The sequence below is a fragment of the Vidua chalybeata genome, chromosome 5 (genome assembly GCF_026979565.1).
Source record: "Vidua chalybeata isolate OUT-0048 chromosome 5, bVidCha1 merged haplotype, whole genome shotgun sequence".
NCBI lineage: Eukaryota > Metazoa > Chordata > Aves > Passeriformes > Viduidae > Vidua > Vidua chalybeata.
In genome coordinates, this window is record NC_071534.1 from 14,653,001 (window position 1) to 14,674,522 (window position 21,522).

The 21,522-nt window shown below is 36.9% G+C and overlaps 1 protein-coding gene across 11 annotated transcripts in view; it reads right to left on the reverse strand.

Moving 5' to 3' along the window:
- CDK17 (cyclin dependent kinase 17) overlaps nt 1-21,522 on the reverse strand; it is a 115,058-nt gene that overhangs the window by 23,603 nt on the left and 69,933 nt on the right. For 8 of the 11 annotated variants that reach the window (XR_008430800.1, XM_053942023.1, XM_053942028.1 and 5 more), the window contains 12 exons: nt 18,470-18,595; nt 14,502-14,558; nt 12,430-12,544; nt 11,799-11,893; nt 11,074-11,136; nt 8,271-8,394; nt 7,174-7,294; nt 6,600-6,697; nt 6,226-6,331; nt 5,397-5,439; nt 4,437-4,527; nt 4,127-4,204 (listed from right to left, as the gene is read on the reverse strand). Coding sequence is in view for 9 of the 11 variants with exons in the window: in XM_053942023.1 (XP_053797998.1) it covers nt 4,127-4,204; nt 4,437-4,527; nt 5,397-5,439; nt 6,226-6,331; nt 6,600-6,697; nt 7,174-7,294; nt 8,271-8,394; nt 11,074-11,136; nt 11,799-11,893; nt 12,430-12,544; nt 14,502-14,558; nt 18,470-18,595 (1,117 nt within the window). In the remaining 2 variants the exon portion in view is untranslated. Of the gene's footprint in view, nt 1-370; nt 3,704-4,126; nt 4,205-4,436; nt 4,528-5,396; nt 5,440-6,225; nt 6,332-6,599; nt 6,698-7,173; nt 7,295-8,270; nt 8,395-11,073; nt 11,137-11,798; nt 11,894-12,429; nt 12,545-14,501; nt 14,559-18,469; nt 18,596-21,522 lie in introns of those variants that run through there. The other 3 variants (XM_053942029.1, XM_053942031.1, XR_008430801.1) reach the window with 2 other exon arrangements.

Sequence of the window (21,522 nt, forward strand, 5' to 3'; positions counted from 1 at the left end):
TTTCAACTCTGCTCATCAGACAAAATGATCATGTCACAGACAAGGTAAGTTCTGATTTCTCTACAGTGTCATCATGTGCTGTAGCTCTGTATTTCCATACCCTGATTTGTTTGGATTTCTTTGAAGTCTGACCTTAATTCTGAGTATTTCCTGGGTTTATGATACTTAGCCTGCAGCTATTTACAACATACCTTTCATATATTTTGTCCTCAATAGCAGAATGTATTTTTAACCTTAATTCCATTTTAACATTGCAGAACAGAAACAATGAACTTTTATTATACTGAAAAACTCATGCACAAACAACAAGCAAGCAGCCCAAAGAATACTACCTTGCAGTTTTTCAAATGATTTGCAAATACAAAGTATGTTGATTCTTTTAATAATTGTTTATTTTAACTTTTATTGCCCAGTTCAGGGATACACTCTGGCTACTTAATGCTGTGGTAAAGCAGCACAAAAATAACACAGCCATGTTGAGAAGCATGTTCCACTAGAGCATTGCTGAGCTGTTTGTTCGCCCCTTCCATCTCCCACCCTGTCCTTTCAATTCCCATCCTCCACACACCCTCTCTCCTCTTCAACCTTCACCTGCATGTAAATGCAACCACATCACCAGCACCTGCCTCTGTCCTGGCTTCCAGCCCACCCGACTCTGACACACACCTACACCCACACCTTGCCAGCCCGACCCTGGGCTAGGTGGGACACACCAGTTATCTCCTAAAGATAACTACCTAATATCAGCCATGACATGCAGGCCATTTCTCATTAACTGATCACTCATCGTCAAGCAAAGGTGGTCACACCAAACTGAAAGTCATCCATTTTTAGTGACTCTCTGCTTGGTTTTTTACACTCCTGTGGTCTTCTCCCAAAAAGGCCAACACTTCTACGTTTTTTGGGGACAGTGAAACCAAGTCTGTAGTACCTGACTCTGCCAGATGGGAGGCAGAGCACAGAATTCCACAGAAAGAATGTCAGAGATGCCCAGCAACTTCAGACTTGCTGACTACTGCCCCAAACAGACAACTGCCACAGAACTGTCTCTGCTGATGCAGGAACTTCAGTAACACACAATTTAAAAAGCCCCAAACTGGCTTGACAACAGATTCCAAGTTTTTTAAATATGTTCTTTAAAGCTACCTCCTAATGAAGAACACAGATTCACTTGTAGATCCTTAGAAAAAATTTATTTATGAACAGACTGCTTTAATTTTATGGAGGATCTTTTCATCTGTAACAAAAAAGCTGAATTCCTACTTAAAATGGAACATCCTTTTGTTAGCTGTGGCTGATCCCTTTCTAAGTTTATTAATGCACTTCATTTTACCAGGTAAACCTTTAAGTCCTTTACTCATTAGTGTCACATTATTACTTTTTCTTTTATGACCTATGAAGTACTACTGTTCTAGAAATGCTAAATCCCACATTTATCCACAGTGAACATTCAGTCTATCTTCACTACTTCTGTAAAAAAAGATGTTTTTCTGACACCTCTTTCTTCAACACTGTCACATCTACAACGTATTTCCTACAAAGTTCGTTGGTATAAAATCTAGATCAGATCCATAGCAACTATAAAAATATATATAACAACTATTTCAGGACAAGGTTTTTCATCAGTGCCAAATGTGCCTCTGCCACACCCATAGCGCTTGCACCGGGATCAGGTGAGCCCAACCCGCGTCTGAGCCTCATGTTACGCTCCCAGGCCGTGTGACACGCAGGGCTGGATCACCAGCAGGGAGACTGGACCATGCTACTGAGAAGGTTCTGAGCAGCCTCAGCCACGGGTGAGCCACGTCACTGCCACTGCTTCTGCACTGAAAGAACTAAAGGAGAAGCCAAAGGTGACCCTGGGGGCTCCCACAACACACAGACCTCGCTAAACGCTGCCAACAATGCCCCAAGAACCGCAAGTTCACTTAGTCTGTATTTTTAACAACACAGGGCTTTTGTTATTATAAATTTCAAAACAAAACCAAAGAATTCCACATAATATTTATACTTTCAAAAGTACAATATTAATACAGGTCGGTCAGTTAGAAATAACAGCAGTTTGTTAGGTCTACAAGATGTAATGTAAAACCGGTTTACAAATGCTGAAAAGCAGTAGTGGTCCAATAGTCACCGTTACACATGAATTTCTCTCTTCCAGAAAATAAAATAAAAAAAAAAAAAAATCCCAATTCAGATTTACTAATATCAATGAAATATTAATAAAACACCCCCAAACATGCCACAATCACTATTCACAAATAAAGTTAAAATGAAATATACAAAAATTCACTTAATACTGTTAAATAACAATAAACTACAAGATTTCCTGAACAGAAATGGTAGGACCCCTGAACGTTTTACAGTGAATGTCAGGAAAAATTAAGTTACCTATGACTATTTTCATGATATACCAGCCAAAGATTTACATGACCATTTCAAAATATACCAATAAAGATTTACAGTCTCTTTAAGATGCACTAAACAAATAGGTTCATAAAGGTGAACACAAATGCTTAAAAATACTGTAACCATCACCAAGGGTGTACTTATGATACTCACTGAGATGCATAAGCATAGTAGTAATATGTTTACTATCTCTGGAAAACAGGTAACATCTAAGATCTGAAAAACTCTCTAAGTTCCCATTGTAAAAGCTCTGTAGCATAGTGAGTTCTTCTCAAGTACAAACTTGCATCTTTCCAGTTGATTTCAAGTGAATAATGCACAAATGGGAGAGGAACAAAGTGGGGAAAGTGTGACATTATTCCCATATTTGTGTAATTAGTTGTCCTGTTCCTCTGTAATGAAAAGTAAGCCAGGGTCCAACATATATGAATTGTCCTTTTACTATTTGTATTTCCAAGTTAAAAACAAGGTAAAAAAGTTATTGTTTCTGCAGGCCCCATATGCACAACAATGTGCAAATATGTTATGCTGGAGTAAGCCTGACAAAATGTCCAGCCTCCATGCTCCAATTTATCAATAACTAACATAGGATCTGAGAGCAAATTAAAGTTACTTTTCACTTGTTTGAATCAACCTTCACACCATGTGCTTTTCAAAAACATAATACGCATTATAATTTTTCAACTATTTCAACACATACTTCCAATGTTAAATAAGGAATTAAGTGCCAAGAACTTAGAGCATTAAAGATGGCTCACCTATAGCCAAGCAAAGCTATGCTTACATTCCAGGAAACACTGCAGTTTAAGAAATACAAAAAAAACCCCGCAGCAGTAGAACATTTTATCAAGAGAAACAGATGCATTCACATATTATAAAGCCATTGCAACTTCTTCAGGCATGGAACTGTTGTGTTAACTATACAGACAGTAGTTATTTAGCAGCAATGATTCCGCAATAAATAATGCACTGTGTTTCTCAGTCCTGCACAAAAATTGCAGCTACAGTTACATCAACAGCTGTAACCTACTGGCTCTAGTGGCAGAGGAGACCTTAAAACCAACTGTACAAAAAATTGTCACACTGTGACAACAAATATAAAAACATAATTTGCAGGTTGGAAATAAAAAGACTCCACTGTTAAGAGGACAGTGTAGACAAACTGCGATTCCAAGTCCACCAACAGAAAGCACTGCCTTTGGATCCGAGTCCTTGATCAACAGGATAGGCTTGGGCTTGACTCTGCACTGCCCCCTTTAGAAAAGCATGCTCTGCCTTCTGTTCTTCCCATGTCCTGCAACACAACACGGACCATGGTAAGAAACTGAAGCATTTGCACAATGCGGTATTAAGTTATTATCCAGATCTTCATCCTTCTTCAAGGCGACACCCCTTGCGCTTCAATCAGCATCAGCATCTTTCTTTTAACTGCACTCACTGCATTGGTTTTTCACTTTGCCACCTCTAACCCCCCATAGAGTACCAGTTTGAAACCCCAAAATGTTCTTACCTGCACAGTCCCTGCCCATGCCCAGTAAAACTCACATCTTTCTGTGCACTTAGCTTATGTGTCTGTACAGGAATCTCAGTAAATCATTCTGGATTTTTTTTTCTCAGTAGATTCACACAAACCATTTAACAAAGCATTTTTCAATTCCAAATGCCTCTGGCACAGTATTCTTTTAGCAAGCATGAGAAAATATAAAGCTTTCCATACCGGTCTCTGGGTAAGTGGAATTTCGAAAGCCAGGGTCTTTTTGCAATTGAATCTCTTTTAGACTGAATATTGAAACACCTGGAATGTAACAAAGAAATTAATTCATGTACAAATGTAAAACTGTGTTTTACTGACCAAAATTATATTCTTAATCATATAGTTTAGATAAAAAAAAAAGTTCCAATTCACAAATATTTAAGTCACTAGATATCAGACTTCTTTAATACATTAGAGAGTTTTTCCTTACAAAATGTACTTAGCCTTAATGCACTATCTTAACAATACTCTGCTACTTTACTACTTCTCTTACTTTCAGGCAGAGTGTGTATTCTTGTTCCGAGACTTCTGAAGTACGCATGTTTCATGGCCTCTTCTGCTGAAATTCTCTTCTTTGATTCATACTATTAATATAAAAGCATACAAGTGTGTTGTTTTCCATTAAAAATCTCTTTGCATCAAGTGATTTCATCAAAGGGAGAAAGAGTTCTGTCTGCTCAACATTTCCCATAATTCACTAGGACAATTTTTTTTCATTACTTTCATTTCACACATGACTATCTAATGGTTTATCAAAATCAGTACTGTCAACACATAACAAGATTGCTAAAATAGTAAAAATAACTTCTGTAAATGGAAACAGGTCAAAACTACACCTAATATTCATTTATAGATGGTACAGTGATTAGGTACCTCCTGCTTGGCCTCTGTGCAATTCTAGGCAAGGATGCAGATGTTTCTAGGCAAGCTGCACACAAATAAGTTACAGTGCTGCATCTACTCAAAGATGCAGGAGTTGGCCTTCCATCTTGCTTCCAGCTCATTTTTAATACAGATTCAAAGATTAAACCTACATACCACTTCAGCTTTTGAATACAGTTGCAGCATCAAATAGTAATATTACACCGTAGTAACTCCTTCTCTAGTACTAAGCTCAGTTAATCATTAAAGAAATTTAGCACTTGTATTTAAAAGTTCTAGTTTAATACCGTATTTCACAAGAGATTTAGTGTTTTCAGGGCTAACACAGAATAATTCTATTTTTATGAAAGGTCGTAAGAGAAGAAATTAGTTCTGGGGGAAAAAAAAAACAAGCATCAATTAATTCTCACACTACAGACTTCTTCTCACATCTGTCATCCACTACAGACTCAGCTGCACATTCCATTTTAAGACAGAACTAAATACTTTGGCTTCTAATACGTTTTGTATGTAATATATTAGAACTCAAAACTTGCGCTTTTATATAGGAAAGCCACAAAACACATCTTACTTGAAGGAACTTCGCTATCAATTCAATTCCTTCCGTGTCTAGCCTAAAAAGAAAGATATTTTTAAAAATTAAAACAGTTATTGAATTGTATTTACAGAAGTAAAACTGCAGAGGAACTGACTTAATTAAATTATATCAAACCTGAAAATTGTATCTAAATATGGAAATTAGTTCACCTAAACAACATTAATTCATGTTAATGTGAATACATATGAGTCCTAATATCTCAGAACAAGACTATTTGGAAAACACTGGAGACACAGAAATCCTTAGTTTGGATTGTCATTTACTAGGTTGACCTGGATCATTTATTTGAATATTTAAAATTATTTATTTTAAGATTAATACTACTCATTTACTAGATGGATACAATGTTAGATCTTCTTCAAGGCAGACAACGAATCTCTTTGTTATTAAGTTTATTTAGAATAACTGCACAGACCCTTCATCTTCCTCTTTATGGTTTTAAAATGATTACAAGAAACTGCTCAAGGAAACCATTTTAACAAATGGCCTGGGTCTAGTATATAACCAGAAGAGAATTTCTGTTCTTTAGGAAATGCTGTGTCAATTCTCCTGCTATGGAGACATTATTAATTGGAGTTTATCATTCCACAGGTCATTAAGGAGCTGTGATACTAAGAATGATATTAGAGAAAGTAATCACATAGTAACAGGTTCTGCTTTGCATTATCATCTGCCCACAGTAACACAACTGATGAAGAGTTTTACACCATTCAGTGGCAGATTATACTTGGAAATGCATTCCCACTTAGGAATATGCAAAGCCACAGGGATGCATATTTTCTATTAATAAAACACAAAGTACCTTGGTGCATGGCTGATGAGAGGTTGTGGTTTATACTTAGGAAAGTTGTAGTTTCTAAATTCATCACTGGAAGAAATGCCTGGCCATGTTTCTTGACATGGAGTTCCTGCATTTAGAAGCAGCAACAGATTCAACTTAAAAAATGTAAACAAGCAACTTTGACATAAAAAAGCATTTAACCCTGTAATTTAAAGGAAAAAGGGAAAAAACATTCAATATGCCCTATGTTGTGCAAACTCAGCTGTACAGTCAGCTGAATCATTTTCATAACTTTGATTATAATGCAATATATAATACTGTTCCAAGATAAAGATCCACAGTTCTCATACAAATATGGTGAGTTAACATTAACATTACTAAAAGTATCCATTTACCAAGAAGTCTGAAAATTAAGTGCAGTTCATCTTCAACAGTTGAACCAGGAAAAAGAGGCCTTCCTGATGCCATTTCAAAAAATATGCATCCGACACCCCTTTATAAAGACAGAGAAAAAGATAAAGCAGAAATAATCTTTTAATTTCAGCTTGTAAAGACTTCCAGGATTTCTCTTCAATTAAAACAAATTATTGGTTGTTAGCCACACATTACTATTAAAATATTTAATATTTTAATTTAGAAAGATTTTAATTTAGAAAGATTTGTAGTACCAGAAGTAACAGAAGTTCTGTCAAAGACTAAACAAAACCTGTGTCAGTTATATTATATCCTCTTCCTTCAGATGTTGAATTAATCAATTTTGTTAAAGTTCATGGTAAAATACCATGTTACCCTGTCATTAGGAGAAGCAGACTTGCTTTTTTTCCTAAATACAAAAACTCAAAGGCTGTGTATCTGAATGTTACGTATTTATGTATTTATTTATATATATGTTACTTATTTAACAGCCAAGCTGACATTTTTTCAACTTGACTCAAAACAAAACTTTGAACTAGACAAAGCTATACAAACCACATGTCAATTTGAGTTGAATACTCTGAAGATCCAAGAAGAACATCAGGTGGTCTGTACCATAATGTGACAACTTCATTAGAATAAGTCTTTGTAGGAACAGACTTCGCTCTTGCCAATCCTTGATAAAAAGAGAAATGAAGAGTCATGTACGGCTTGCTAAAATCCTTTTTGTATGAAACTGACAAACTATTTTTAGGACCCTGTTATATTTGCTAAATACCATCACTATTATACTTGCCATCTCTTAATGTTATTTAATGCCCTAATAAAGATTTCTATTGCCTTTTAGTATTTATGGCAATCTCACGGTCAGCATTTTTAAACACAGAAGAAAGGTAAACAGATCAAAACCTGGACTAATCCTTTAAATTTCATAAAATAGCATTAGATTGATATGACACCTACCTGCTGCGAAAACCTTCTGCACTGTTTCTGGAAAATTACATTGTAAAAGGCAGAAGGCAACAAACCATTAACTAAGTGGTGGAAGCAGACCAAATCAGTGTTGGATCAGCAGGGCTTTTCCATCCTAACATTGTCAATTTGTCAGCAATATCTTCAATATAATTCAGGTCTATCAGGTTAGATGCAATCTTCTGAGCAACTTTCATTCACACAGAAGGGGTAAAATCAGAGGCACAGACCACAACTTTCAAAGGATCTTCCAGGCACAGAAGGTAACAGGGAAATGTGGATGCCCCACTCTACTGTAAATCTCAAGGCATTTGGTGTATCAGTGATAGTGCAACACTTGACAATTTAGCACATGAACAAACCCTTCCTCTCTCCTGTCATGGTTACCCTGCTTTAGAGTGACTGCAGTGTTAGCAGAAGCAAGGTGAGCTCCACCTTAAGGATTTGACTAAGTATCAATTTCACAGGAAGCTACTACTACTGAAAGTAGTAAGACTACTTTCAAATTGCAAGTGGAGTGACAGTGTTACCTACAGAGGTATTACACTGATTACTTATGCCCTGTAAAAGGCTGACTTTCATTTTCCATTTGAGAACACCCAAATTCACTACAGACCCAATGTACTCATTTCTCCTTTTAAGGAAAAGAATAGTTATTACAGAGTAATTTCAGGCCGTACCAAAGTCTGCAAGCTTCAGTTCTCCTTTCTCATTAATTAGTAGATTTTGTGGCTTCAAATCTCGATGTAACACCTTTCTCCTATGACAGTATGCCAAACCACGAAGAATCTGATATAAAAATAGCTACAAAAGAGAACATACATATAAATTAGACAAAAAATTGCATGTCTACGCATTGCATGACTAGTTGGGCACTGGAAAGTTAAGCACTGTAAGCAGGATAAAATTACTTTTCTGAAAAGCGAGTTACTTTCCTTACAAGCAAGTTCTGGACATCATCATTATCATTCAAAGATTTAAAATAATTTTACGCTAATGCACTGCTTTAACACCATACTTTACAACAAAGACCTTCAGAGTAATTTCCTCTGTTTAACTGAAGAGAAACACAGGGCTGTTTATTTTTAAAGTAAGCATTTACCACTGCTCTTCCCCAAACTAATGTCTTTAAAGATAACTGTCTCTGACTATATACTCCAGTGGCCACAGAGACCCTTCTGGAAATGCAGCTCAGCAGTGTTTCCATCCAACTGTGCTGAACTAAGTAAAGAATGTCTTGGCATGCTACTGGAAAAACACATGTAGATTCACAAGCTTAGGGAAGATGGAGAAATGGGCAAATGAGGATTATTAAAGCAGCCCAACTGCCTCTGGTATTTACATTCATCCCCTCACCTTGACACACACAGGTTTATTTTAATCCTTTGGAATAGCAAGCCAAGTAAACAACTTCAGTCATGCATATCAATGGTGCACATACATAGCTATATAAGTAGCATAGGGCAAAGAAAGGTTTAGTAGTAGGCAGCCAAGCAAGTTTAATGTATCACTGCATTAAGAACTAATACTTTGCAATTTCTGTATGTATAAAGATCTCAAACATGGGACTTTTGGGTATCTATTGCTGGCATTTACCACACAGCAGTATCAGTCAGCATAGGTAATCAAATGTACAAGGAAAAAATACGAAGCATTACAGAAAGCAATGTGACAAATTCATCATGCGACAAATTCATCATGTTTTTATATGACCATATTCTAATCCACCAATTTATTTTTGCACCAAGTGACACTACCAAACTCTTTTTCACAAACTGGACAAATACACAGCAGGTGTAGTTGCATCCATCTGTTCTCAGTATGCTGACATGAGATTCATCTGTGCTAGAAAAACAGGAATTGGGATTCATTTCTTTCTCTTTGCTTTCCTTTCTGCAGAGCAGAATGAGAAGCAAGAAGTCTTGTTCCATCTACTCAGGCTCATACTGTTGCAGGGGTAGTCAGTCCCAAGTTTATTAGCATGACTTCAGTAGAAGTAAATGGCCCTCCCTAATGAACACTGGGACTGCAAGGATTAGTCAAGAATGCAAAGCAGATTACTCTACAGAAATTGTGAAACTTCACCACAGTTGGCAGGGATCCTTTTGGAAATGCACAGGACGCCATATATTAGCTCAAAATTTTGGTTAAAACACTAATACCTGCAGAGATCACACATACCTTCTTTTTGTCAAAACATAAAAACCTAAAATTAGCTGAGGAGTGTGAGGAAGTGATGTCAGGGAGGTCTCTCAAATATTAATGATGACTCAAACCCCCACAGTTATCAGAAGGTAAGCACCTACAGCTACCACAGCTAAGCAGCTGTTCTGGTTTCCCAGTGCCAAAGGTACTGACCATATAAATTTGCTCCCTGAGCATAGCTTAAACCATAGGCAAACAAGGAAAAACAATTCCTCTGCTTAGCTCAGATTACCACAAGCAGATTCCAGCTTGTTTGCTAACTGCACTTTTATATAGGAGTCAGATTCACACTTACAGCTTTCCCTTATTTTTTTAAGCTTAAAGCACTGCTTATTAACTTGCAGATTATTAAAAACACAAGTATAAATATGATTTTTGGTTGTTTCTCTGAAGTAGAAACAAATGAAGGAATTTCCCTTTGCAGACTCTCAGAGGAAGCAACAGAGCAGGTTGATGGGCAGATGTCTTTCCCTGGAGATACTTACAGTAATGTGACAACAGAATGAAAGGAAAAGCTCACCAAACAGTAATCAATATCTAGCCTGTGTGCCAAATCACTTCACTCATTTCACGACAGTACTGTACTCTGTTTGGAAGCTGGTAAAGCCCTAAGCATTAAAGACCACTAAGAGCTCTGCCAGTTTTCCAAATAAAAGCCTGCTTTTTACAAGAGAAATAACACCTGACCCTGACTTAGTTTCAGCAGGCCAGATTGGAAATTAAGTCACTTGGCCTGGCCACAACCATAACTAGAAGAAAAAGCAAATTAGGCCCTAAGGAAAATTTTATTTCCATTTTCTTACTAATGGAAAGATGAAAATTACTCATTCTTAAATACATATTTTTGATTTTTTACTTGTGTGGTGGGCAGTGGCACCCAAAACCACATTCATGATTGAGGCCACATTTTCCTCAGTGCCCATATATAAATCTGAGGATATATCAAACTACAGACTTAGTAAATGAGTATAAAATAATGGAAGGACAAGAAGTCAAAGGAGTTATGAATGTATTATTTTTTAGGAATTTTAAAATTTTAGAGATGTAACTTCAAAGAGAATGAAAACACACGAAATTATATAGCCTCCTCTTTTCAATGTTTTAAACACTCATCTGATCAGACACCATCTGATGTCAAATGTAGCTAAGTCAGGCCAGAAAGGAAGTTAAGTTCTTTATTTTATTTTTAAAGAGACTAAACCATCTAGCTCCTGATTATAAAGCTCTCTGAAATTCTTAGGACAAAGCTGGAAGGCGGCTGTCATTAAAAACACTCACCTTTACATTGTGCATACTCATGATGTTACCACAGTCATCCATGTACTGCTTCAGGTCCTTGTCCTATCAAAACACCATCATCATGGTTCAGTAAAATTGTGCACAACAAATCACATAAATATTAGTTATTGTTGGAACTGAAATTATTCATTCAAAAAAGAGGTTTCTGCAGAAGATATTAAATGATAAAAACCCCAAAAGCCAGGACACAAATACCTATGGTTTTCCAGAGGATAGAAATACCTTTTTCCCAGCAAGCTGTACTGTCTCAGGCAACATTATTTGCCATTGCCTTCTCCTCTATCTATATGAGGCACAGTATTTTATAGAATTGATACATTCTCCAATTACACTGGAAGTCAGCTATGGCACAACAGAAAAATATAATTGGAACAATAGTGTGATTACCATTTTATACTGGTAATGATTGTAATGGTAATGACTTGTCCAGATTTTAGACAAGTAGACAGTTTGATCAGGCAGACCACCACTATCTGCTATTAATAAAACTCTAAAATGATCACAACAATATTTACTGTAAATTTACTAATTTACAGCCATTTAAGAACTGAATACATGTTCTCATTTTTAGCTGAATGACTGTAAGCGCAGGAGAAAACTCAAATAGTCCTAGTATTTTAAAAAAGAGTACAAAATTTTGCTGTGTTTCTGTTTCTTAGAAATGTAAATCAAATGTAAAGCTCACTAATTGTTTAAGCACTTACCAGGTATTCAAAAACAAGAGTCAAAGACTTGTCTGTATGCACAATATCATGTAACGTAACAATATTTGCATGTTTCAGATCTTTTAATAATGACACTGCAAGAGAGAACAGGAATAACAAAATAAGTGCAAAACACATGAGGAATAAATGCAATTTCTAATTAAGATCAGCCATATGAGCTATCTGGGATTTTTAAATTAAAAAGCTATTTTTAAGAACACAAAACCCATATAAATCACGTTAATATAAAAGGTATTTAATTGAAACAACAAACACACACTTGAGTAACAAGCTTGTATTTCTTAAACTGTACATTTCAGACAGACTGTAAAATGTATTCTGAGTTCCTGAAAGTTACTAACAGCAGTCTAATGCATGCAGTATTTAATCATCCACTTATAATACTGCATTTGAGATCACAATCACAATCAAATTTGAGATCACAATAAAGTAAATAAATTTAAAACAAAACTCTGAACATATCCGGACTATAATTTTCCTCATCAATATTAATAGCAATTTCATTAATGCCCCATGTAGCCTATGGATTTCCATGTACTGCTGGTGCTTTGGTCAAAAAGAAATCCAGAAGTATCTGAAATTCTAAGAACTAAGAAAAGAAAGTCACCACCTTCTCTTATGGCTGTGCATGGTGCTCCCTCTTCATGTTCCAGGCGGATTTCTTTCAGAGCTACCAGATTCTCTGTCAATTTACTTCTCCCCTTATAAACTGTGGCATAAGTACCCTATAAAATGGAAAAAGAATTTTTACAAGTTGTTCCTTTATCAAAACATTAGTTAAATACGAAAATATTAACTTCTGTCTGAGGATCTAATAGATTTCATTTTGGATATGAATAGTTTTTACATTATATTCTTTTGACATATGTAAAAGTACAGAAGTATTCTTTTAAGCACAGGACTAAACTCACAGAAGCCACAAGGGATGTATATGCCTAACAGCTCTGAAAATTGCATGGAAACCTAAATACCAAAGAGCTACCAAAGAAGTCAGATCAGGTAGCATTAAGTTCACTAAGTTCACTGCTGGGATCATTTACATTCCTGAAAGTCTCTATCTGACAACAGATACCTGGCTCAGGTATCTCTACACTATGCTGCAGTTATGTTTCCAAAGGCTGCAGACATACTCTTCCACAAACTCAAAGAAAGTATGTAACTCCTTTGGACAGCTTCTTGTCTTCATCATTTATTTTTAGACAGCAAGAGATACAAAACTCTAGAGGTATATTAAATTAAGAAAATATTCTGACAAAACAGTAGGCAAAACTAATCCCTGCAAATGCCAGGAAAACAGAACAAAGGTACAGAAACTGCCCTAGATCACTACAGTACTGTAAGACTCTGCAGAGGATCGGGACAGGTTGGATCCATGGGCTGAATACAATTTGATGAGGATTAACAAGACTGAGCACCAGGTTCTGCATTTGGGTCACAACAACCCCATGCAGTGCTATAGGGAAGTGACTGGGAAGATGATCTGAAGAAAAAGATCTGGGGCTGCTGGTTGACAGCAGCTGGACATGAGCCAGCGTGTGCCCTGGTGGCCAAAAAGGCCAATGGCACCCTGGCCTGTGTTAACAACAGTGCGGCCAGCAGGGCCAGGGAAGTGTTCGTGCTCAGTACTTGTGAGGTGACACCTCGAACGAATCCTGTGCCCAGTTCTGGGTCCCTCACTGCAGGAAGGACTTTGAGGTGCTGGAGTGTCCAGGGAAGGGTAATGGGGCTGGTGAAGGGTCTGGAGCACAAGTCCTATGAGGAGAAGCTGAGGGAGCTGGGGGCGTTTAGCCTGAACAAAAGGAAGTTCCAGGGGATCTTACTGCTCTCTACAAATGCCTGGAAGGAGGTTATACCCAAGTGGGCATCAGCCTTTTCTCCCAGGTAACAAGTGAAGGACAACAGGAATAGGCTTCAAGCTGCATCAGGCAGCTCAGATTTAATAACAGGAAATTAAAATGTTTTAAATGGAGGACTGACTGCAATATTCACAGCAGAGATGCTGACCAGCCCTGCTTCCTTCTTCAATGCTTACTGCATCCTATTTCAGTACTCCTTTTCCTTTTTCGATCCTGTTGGTCAACCTCAATCAAACTGGGCAGGAATGACACTTGACCCCTCCTGAATTGAACTGTTTCTCTGGAAGTCAGAGGCTGACTGGAGGGGAAAAGCTGCTGCCCCCTCCAAGTGTTATGTACTTCCCTTGGCAGCACCTGGCTGGCTGCCCAGCTCAGGCATGCAGGCTTCTTTACCAGAACATGCACACAGCAATTGCCTGCACCTGGCAAGCACTGGTCTCTAATCCATCGTGAATGTTCCAACACCTAAGCCATGGCAAGAGGACACCAGACTAAGTGTTATCATCAAAAACACAGTGTTACCATCAACAGAATGATTTTGTCTATCTGGAAAAAGAGCCAGCCAACATAAGAATGTCACAGCATATTTACTAATGGACTCTTACTCTTCCCCAGCTCTGACAGTTTTCCTGCCTTTTTTTTTTTTGCTTATTATTTATGCATAAACATTTGTGTACTTGTGACATTGTTACATATGTTGAATATGCTTGGTTTACTGAAAAAGTAAATTCAATGGGTATTTTCAGGGATATGGAAAATATCAGTTAAACTTACACAAAATTTTATATAGGACATCGTCATCATTCCAAAAGAAAGCTATACGTACCTCTCCAAGCTTTTCTAACTTGATATAGGTTTCCATTTTTCCAAATCCAATTTCTGACTGCAATGAAAAGAAATAGCAAATTGATCACTAAAACCAAACACTTCAGTTGTACATCATTTAATGAACAAGCTAAACTTCATTTCAGAAAATTACCTGACAATACTTGACTAACACTGCACAATTCTGGTATTTTAAAAACACATTATGATAGAAATGCATCCCAGCATCCAAGCCCAGTGCTCAGCCTGTTGGCCAGTCTACTGTGTATCCTGAAGGGACTGTGAGCTGAGTTATACTTAGACCAAAACCTCACTTTAACCTACCTCCTACTTAGGTTTTCTCCACTCTTCTGATCTGATTACTGCTGCTGAGGTTGTTATAGCTTAAAGCATAGTAGTAATCTCAAACTAGTCCATCCTTTCTCTAGCTCAGCATAAGCATATGCTGCTTTTTTCAAAGTAATCTTATTTGTTTGCTGTGTTCAACATCTTCGCTCCAAGTTTCCTCTTCCATTCTGATTTCTCAATGCCTTCTAGACTGAAACTTTAGCAAGAAAATTCCTAACCATCATTCCTCAGCAAGCTTCAGCTTTGTCTCAGAAGTTTGCATTTCATACCTCTTAACTCCAAATCTTTGTGTGTTTTTTACTTGGACCTATTTACTCATCTTTTTTTTCTCACCAACTTAGCTCCTCAATGCAAGCCTGAAGGGTGTGCCTGCCTATGTAACACATTTACTTCTGAACACTGTAAGATCATTGCTCTTTTCCTGTTCAAATCCACTGCTACTCTCATATAACACGGTTATCTCTTACAATTATTTTCTCCTAAGACCACTGTGAATTACACCAAAGCTTCCTATTGTTCTTGCAGTGCTGAAACTGTTGTTCCTAAATGCTGAAAGTAAACATGCAAACGTGAATTCTTGAAGCAATTTACAGAATGCATATAGCCTGTACCCTGTCAAACCCCCAAATTTATAGGCTTCATGGGGTTATGCTTTACTGACAACTGAACATACACTGCAACAAAAGAGCCAGGTTTTCTCCCCAGCACCACCCCCTCCTTTAATTTCCAAACATAGCTCTTCACCGGCTATTTCTTTCCAAGGAACAAGCTGACCCTAAGCTGTCTTCAGCACCTAGATCCACACATCACATGCTGATTTGCTTCTAAAAATCTGATGGATTTAAAAAATTTCTACTCTTTCATGGTAACACAAGGTAACATAAATACCGTTGACTGTATTAAGATTTGACAACAATATAATATGAAGGGAAGAAAAGTCTGATTAATGCTTAGCTTTCAGAACATATGTATGGTATGGAAATACATCTGAACTAAGGGTAAGATCTTGTCTGCAAACATATTTCATATATTTATGGAAAAAAATGGGTGTATAATTACATTAATATAACATTAAGAGCAATTCTGCTTTATTAAACTAGTGTTAGAACTGAAATGTTTTAGAACTGTATAAGGAGACTTCAGCATCACGCACATTTAGGAGCTTGTCAAACTCTTTATCTCAAAATACAAGCAAAGTTGATATTTGCTATCCTTGTAGCTCCAGTGAGATTTTAAACATACCACTGATATAGGTGCAATGTTAGCAAAATAAATATTATATCTCCAAAGTGCATTTTGACCTAGTTAAACAAACATATCTTGAAGTGAGTATTAGATGGTATTAGAATTAAAAAGATAGGCTGCTTAGCTTATTTGAGAAACTAAAGAAGAACTCAGAGCTATTGGTCTTGCTATCACCAGACAGTCTGTAATTTAAAAGCCTGATTTCTAAGAAACCTCAGTGTTTTTCATTAAGACTCATAAACTTAATATCTGTTTAATACCAAAAAACCATACAATATTTCCTACATACAGAAGAAAGATATTCTTCAAGATCTGCTTTACAATGTGTTTAAATTTTTGATCACATCTTGGTTCCTTGTCACTCCTAAGAAAAAATAAGTTTTAAATTCCTCAAACTAAGATCAGTTTCATTTGTAGCCCAAAACAATTTTTGAACTGTTTCACCTTTTGCTGCAATATGCATCTATCTTGCCTTACACAGAAACACTGATGCACAGTATTTATGGTTTTTTTACTTCTAATGACTGTAGATACAATACTGTACATGTATACACAAAATCCAATCACTGTAAAAACTAAAGTATAACGAGTCCTCACCTGGTACTTTTGATAGCCTTTTCCCTTTGATCCCTATTAAGTCTTGAAAAGAGACATGCCTTTGAAGCAGAGCACAATACTCACCTATTGTAAGTAAAAGTCGGCAAGCAGGCAATAACAATTTAAGAACATTGAGTCCTTGGGCTTCTTTTTTTGAAAGCTTAGTTTGAAATCATAGCAAATGCATGCCTGCATACCACAGCAGTGCTGGCAGGTTCCATTTTGGACTTTAAAGCCCTTTAAAAATGAAAGCATTTTAAAAGGCAAAATAATACATCCTTGTGATGGGAAGCTGATTCCAGGCACACAGCCACATTCATTAGAGGGCACTGTTTTTCTGTCAGTCTTCTCAGAGGTAAAGAGAACTTCAACTGCTCTCAGAGGTCACTGCTAAATGAGCAAGGGAATTCAGATTTACAGGAAAAATTCCCCCTGATCCCAAATACTTAACTCCACTGGCAAGGTTTTATTGAAAAGGTATTTTGTCAGCATCTGAAGAGAGGTTTGGGGAAATCTGTTCCTCAGTTCCATGCTACAGCAGCAACTAAGTGGTGAATGAGCTACGGAATTCTGGCACAAGTATTTAAGCCTGATATATTAGCATTACTTCCAGAGATTCACTCAAATATTTTCTTTTTTTTAGTATTGTTTTTGCAAAAGGTGGCATGCAGAGCAGAGCTTTATTAGTCCAGCACACTAATTTTATTTTTTTTAGGGTAAAAATACTCAAGCACTGCTTTGTTATAGACCTTATTCATAATGAATAAAATAAAGATATTTGACAGTAAATAAACCTATTTCACTATATGTATTTTTCTATTTATTTTTCAGTAAATAAGTAATTAAATCAAGAAACAACAATGTGCTAAATAAATAAACCTATTCAGAATTTCTCTGTGACAAATTTCTCATCAATGAATTTACCCAGGATGTCAGTAACAGTCTAGCAATTCTTTAAGACCTCAATACTAAAGAACACTGATAGCTGAAACTATGAGTAAAACATATCCATTTTTTAAAAAATAAGACAATAATATTTTTTATTATTCCAGGGATGTGCATGATTAATATGTACAAATATCCAAGTTTTCTAGCACTTATAGTCTGATTATAGTATAGGAATACTTATTCAATCATCTCTAAGAAAAAGATTTATTTTTTAGAGTAACCAATAATCCAGAATGGTATATGTGAATTTATTCCTTCATTCTTTTAGGAAATAACATGTGCTTTAAAAAAAAAAAAAAAGACAAACCCCCCCCCCCAAAAAAAAAAAAAAAAAAAACAAAAAAACAAAACCAAAAAAACCCCACAAAACACTATTGTCTTCACAGCAATTCTGAGAAAAAATTGTTATCAAATACAAAAAGAGCAGTGAGGAGGACCTGCCTTCACATTATGCTGCTTTAGGGCCTTCCTACTAAATCACAAGGGGACCCAGCCTTGACCTAAGACTGTGTGGCCTATTTGCTCAAACAGATCATCCCTGCTCTAAAAAGCAGAAGTATTTAAGTATGTACTTCCGGAGTCCAGTTTAGCCACTGATTTCAGTAGGTCAAGACCTTCACTGAGAAATACGACAGCACCAAGTTAGCAGAAGAAAAATGAAACAAAGTGTGCAGTTCTTCATTGGATTTTGACAAGTACATGCTGATGTTTAGGAATAAAAAGTCCAAGTGGAAAAGAAGCTGAAATATACCTATGGAATAGTGGCCTGTGTGTTCAATGGATTCTGAAGGCCTGAGAGGTTGGTTAGAAAGGCAGGTGCATTACACTTACTAGGGATGCTCGACGAGAACGCCGACTCATTGGCTGGTCAAAGGGCGGGCTGTTAATCTGCAGCTTCTCCAGGTAGCCATCGGGTATCCTGATGTCAGCGGGCAGGGACAAGCGCTTGTTCAAATCCTGCAGCAAATCATATTAAAAGAGAAGGGACAAGTAGAATTTAGAATTTTCTAAAACATCTTTCAACATCTGCAGTGCTACTGTATAAAACTGAAATAATTTTTACAATGAAAAATAATCTCACAGAAATGGTTTAAAAAGCATATTCTCTTCTTAAAATACCTCAACTTGCTTATATAAGAGGTAAAAAAACCTGTGCAAAATTATTACTCTGACAAATGTAATTAAATATTAAAATGCAAATAAATACATTGTGGATAAATGTATTGAGTTTACTCAAATACTTATAGAGACCTGGAATACCAGAAACTGAGAATTCAGAGACTTGCGGATGCATTGCTTCTCATATAGCAGTTACTTTAGTATAAGAAGAGATTTCCATAATTCAAAATATATCACCCTCTCTTTCAACTACAAAAAGCTACAACCTTAGTCCATTTTTTCCAGTCTCACAAAACAAAATCAATTCATTATTAGAGCCAACTATTACAAATATTATTACATTTCTTTTATTTGTAACTCTTTACTACAGGATCTTTCAAAAATTAAAATGCCATTACATGAAAGCATTTTCTCTGCATCAGATTCTGTTTTTCCCCAGTAAATTTTTCCAACAACAACATACATTATTTCTAAGATGAGAGGGAAAAAAAATCACTTCATTTTTTACTAAATGGGAGGGTGGAAAGACGATTTATTTCTGCACATTCTTGTTGTTTTTATTTTCAGTTTGGCTTTAATCTCAAACATGCCAAGAAACAAAAATATTAAATATTGTCTCAAAATGGCCAGTCTCCATCTCACAAGATAAAAGGACATCATAGCCAGGCTCACAAAAAATGGGAAGTCACTTCTGAAACAGCAGGAATTGTTTTTCAGTGTAGGTAGTTTATCCAAGTAAAAAAAGTCATGCTCAACACCAAAGTGCACAATCCGCCCCCAGAGATTCTACCCTGAAGTTGAGGACATGTCTGGAAGCACCACTGTTTTCACACTTTTCTCCAGCACAAGAGGTAACTCTGTATTTCTGCTGGTAGACCTGAGATTTAATCAATACTGACCTGAGGGCAGTAAACCCTTTTTGAAGGTACTCTTTTCTGTCTTACCTATCACCTCCAGCTGGGCATCCTGAGCTAACCCAGATGTTGGCAGCTACATCCCTGTTCAGTTCCCCTCAGGCTTGACCATGTGCTTCTACTCATGTCTGTAGCAGCTTTGAACTATTTCAGCATGCTAAATAATCAAGAAACTCTCAGGCAAAGTGCATAGCTTCCTGCCAGCTTTGTGCTCCAAACAGGTTCAGTGTAAGGTCAGACAAGCTCACAGCCTGAATGCAGGGCAAGAGAGGCACAGCAGAGCAAGAGAGGCACAGCAGGGCAAGTCCGGGAAGGCAGCGGCCAAATTGGCTTAGGCTGACAAAGAACTGGATCATCAGACTTTTCAAGACTTGAGATCTTGGGGAAAAACTTGCTAAGCTTTCAGTGATGAGAATGTATTTGAACTGTGTATATATATGACCTGTACACATACCTGGAGCAAAAGCTACGCAGAAAATACCAGTTAAAGACATATACTTTGAAAAACCTATGTAATTTGGGAATTAATTGACTCTCAGGTAGGACTGAAGTGCTAATATATCCCCCTGGATGATTTACATATGCGATTCACTATGGCTATCCCATACAGGCAGAAATTTTTGGAGAGAGGCCAGCAAAGCACTAATTTCTGGCAGCTGATCCTCCTGTTCCCCTTTTGCTTCTTACACCTCCTTAGGTACAGAGCACAAAGCCTGTTACTTTCTGCTTTGCTGCCCAACATGAGCTTCTTTGCACAACTGGAAAAATCAGTGTCAATTTTTTATCTAGTACAGGATTTTTAAACTGTCTTTAAACAACAAAAGTGCTGTTCACAGAATGGCAGCTTTGACCAACATTTTGAAACTAAATTAAAAGAAAACAGAAAGTATGGCTCCATTCTGGCATACTTTCTATTTTATTAACTCATTTTCAATTTGCATATTTTAAATTTTTTAAAACATTGGCAATTGTAAAACTGCCTGTGTGGTTTTCGGGAGAGTGGTAGAACCAACAAATTGTAACAGGACCTACAAGTATTCCCTAGAGTAAAATAGTATTTTCCACTACAGTATTTTCCTTCTTTTCGCCAGGCTCTGCTAATGCCTCTCTCCCACTAAAGAGGGTTTCAGATTATGAAAAAAAAAAATTTAATCCTGTAATTTACTGCATTCCTCAGGAAATGCTGGTAGCTGTTCACAACAGTTGAGCATAAAACAAGGCATGCCATGTTGACTTGAAGAAAGCAGCTTCGACATCTCACTGCAGGGTAAAACCACAAAACTGCTGGAATAAGACAGGGATGACAAGAAAAGGATCAGCATCAGTCTCTACCTCACCTTCCTAATATAATCAATCCCACATCAGCACTGGGCCAATATAGCTGCTTTTTGCTTTTTCTGATGGCTCAAGAACAATTTGACAAATACCAAAAGAACAAAAGAAAATATTAGTGAGCTGATTTTTTCAATGTAACTTCCTGAACACAAGAGATACCACCACTATCCTATAAACTCTTTGACAAAATAGCTTTTTCCTACTCTTACCTATTAACTCTTGTGGCACAGAAACCTGTTGTAGTGCTCTTACTGTCCCATAGTGCTTGTTTAACAGGTGTGTTTATAGGGATTTTAACAGAAAATCTTTACAGGGATATTGAAGCTATGGACCTCAACTCAAAGGCCTCAAGAAATACTGACCTGATTGTACCCCAAAGCTCTCCATATGCGTGCTTTCTCCCCTCACAGCTGTGCCAGCCATAAGTGCTGAAGTGGTGCTGCAAACCCACCTCTACAGCCTCCAAGAAGCATTCCCAAGCATACAAAGTTGATGGGTATATACGAAGAAGGAAGC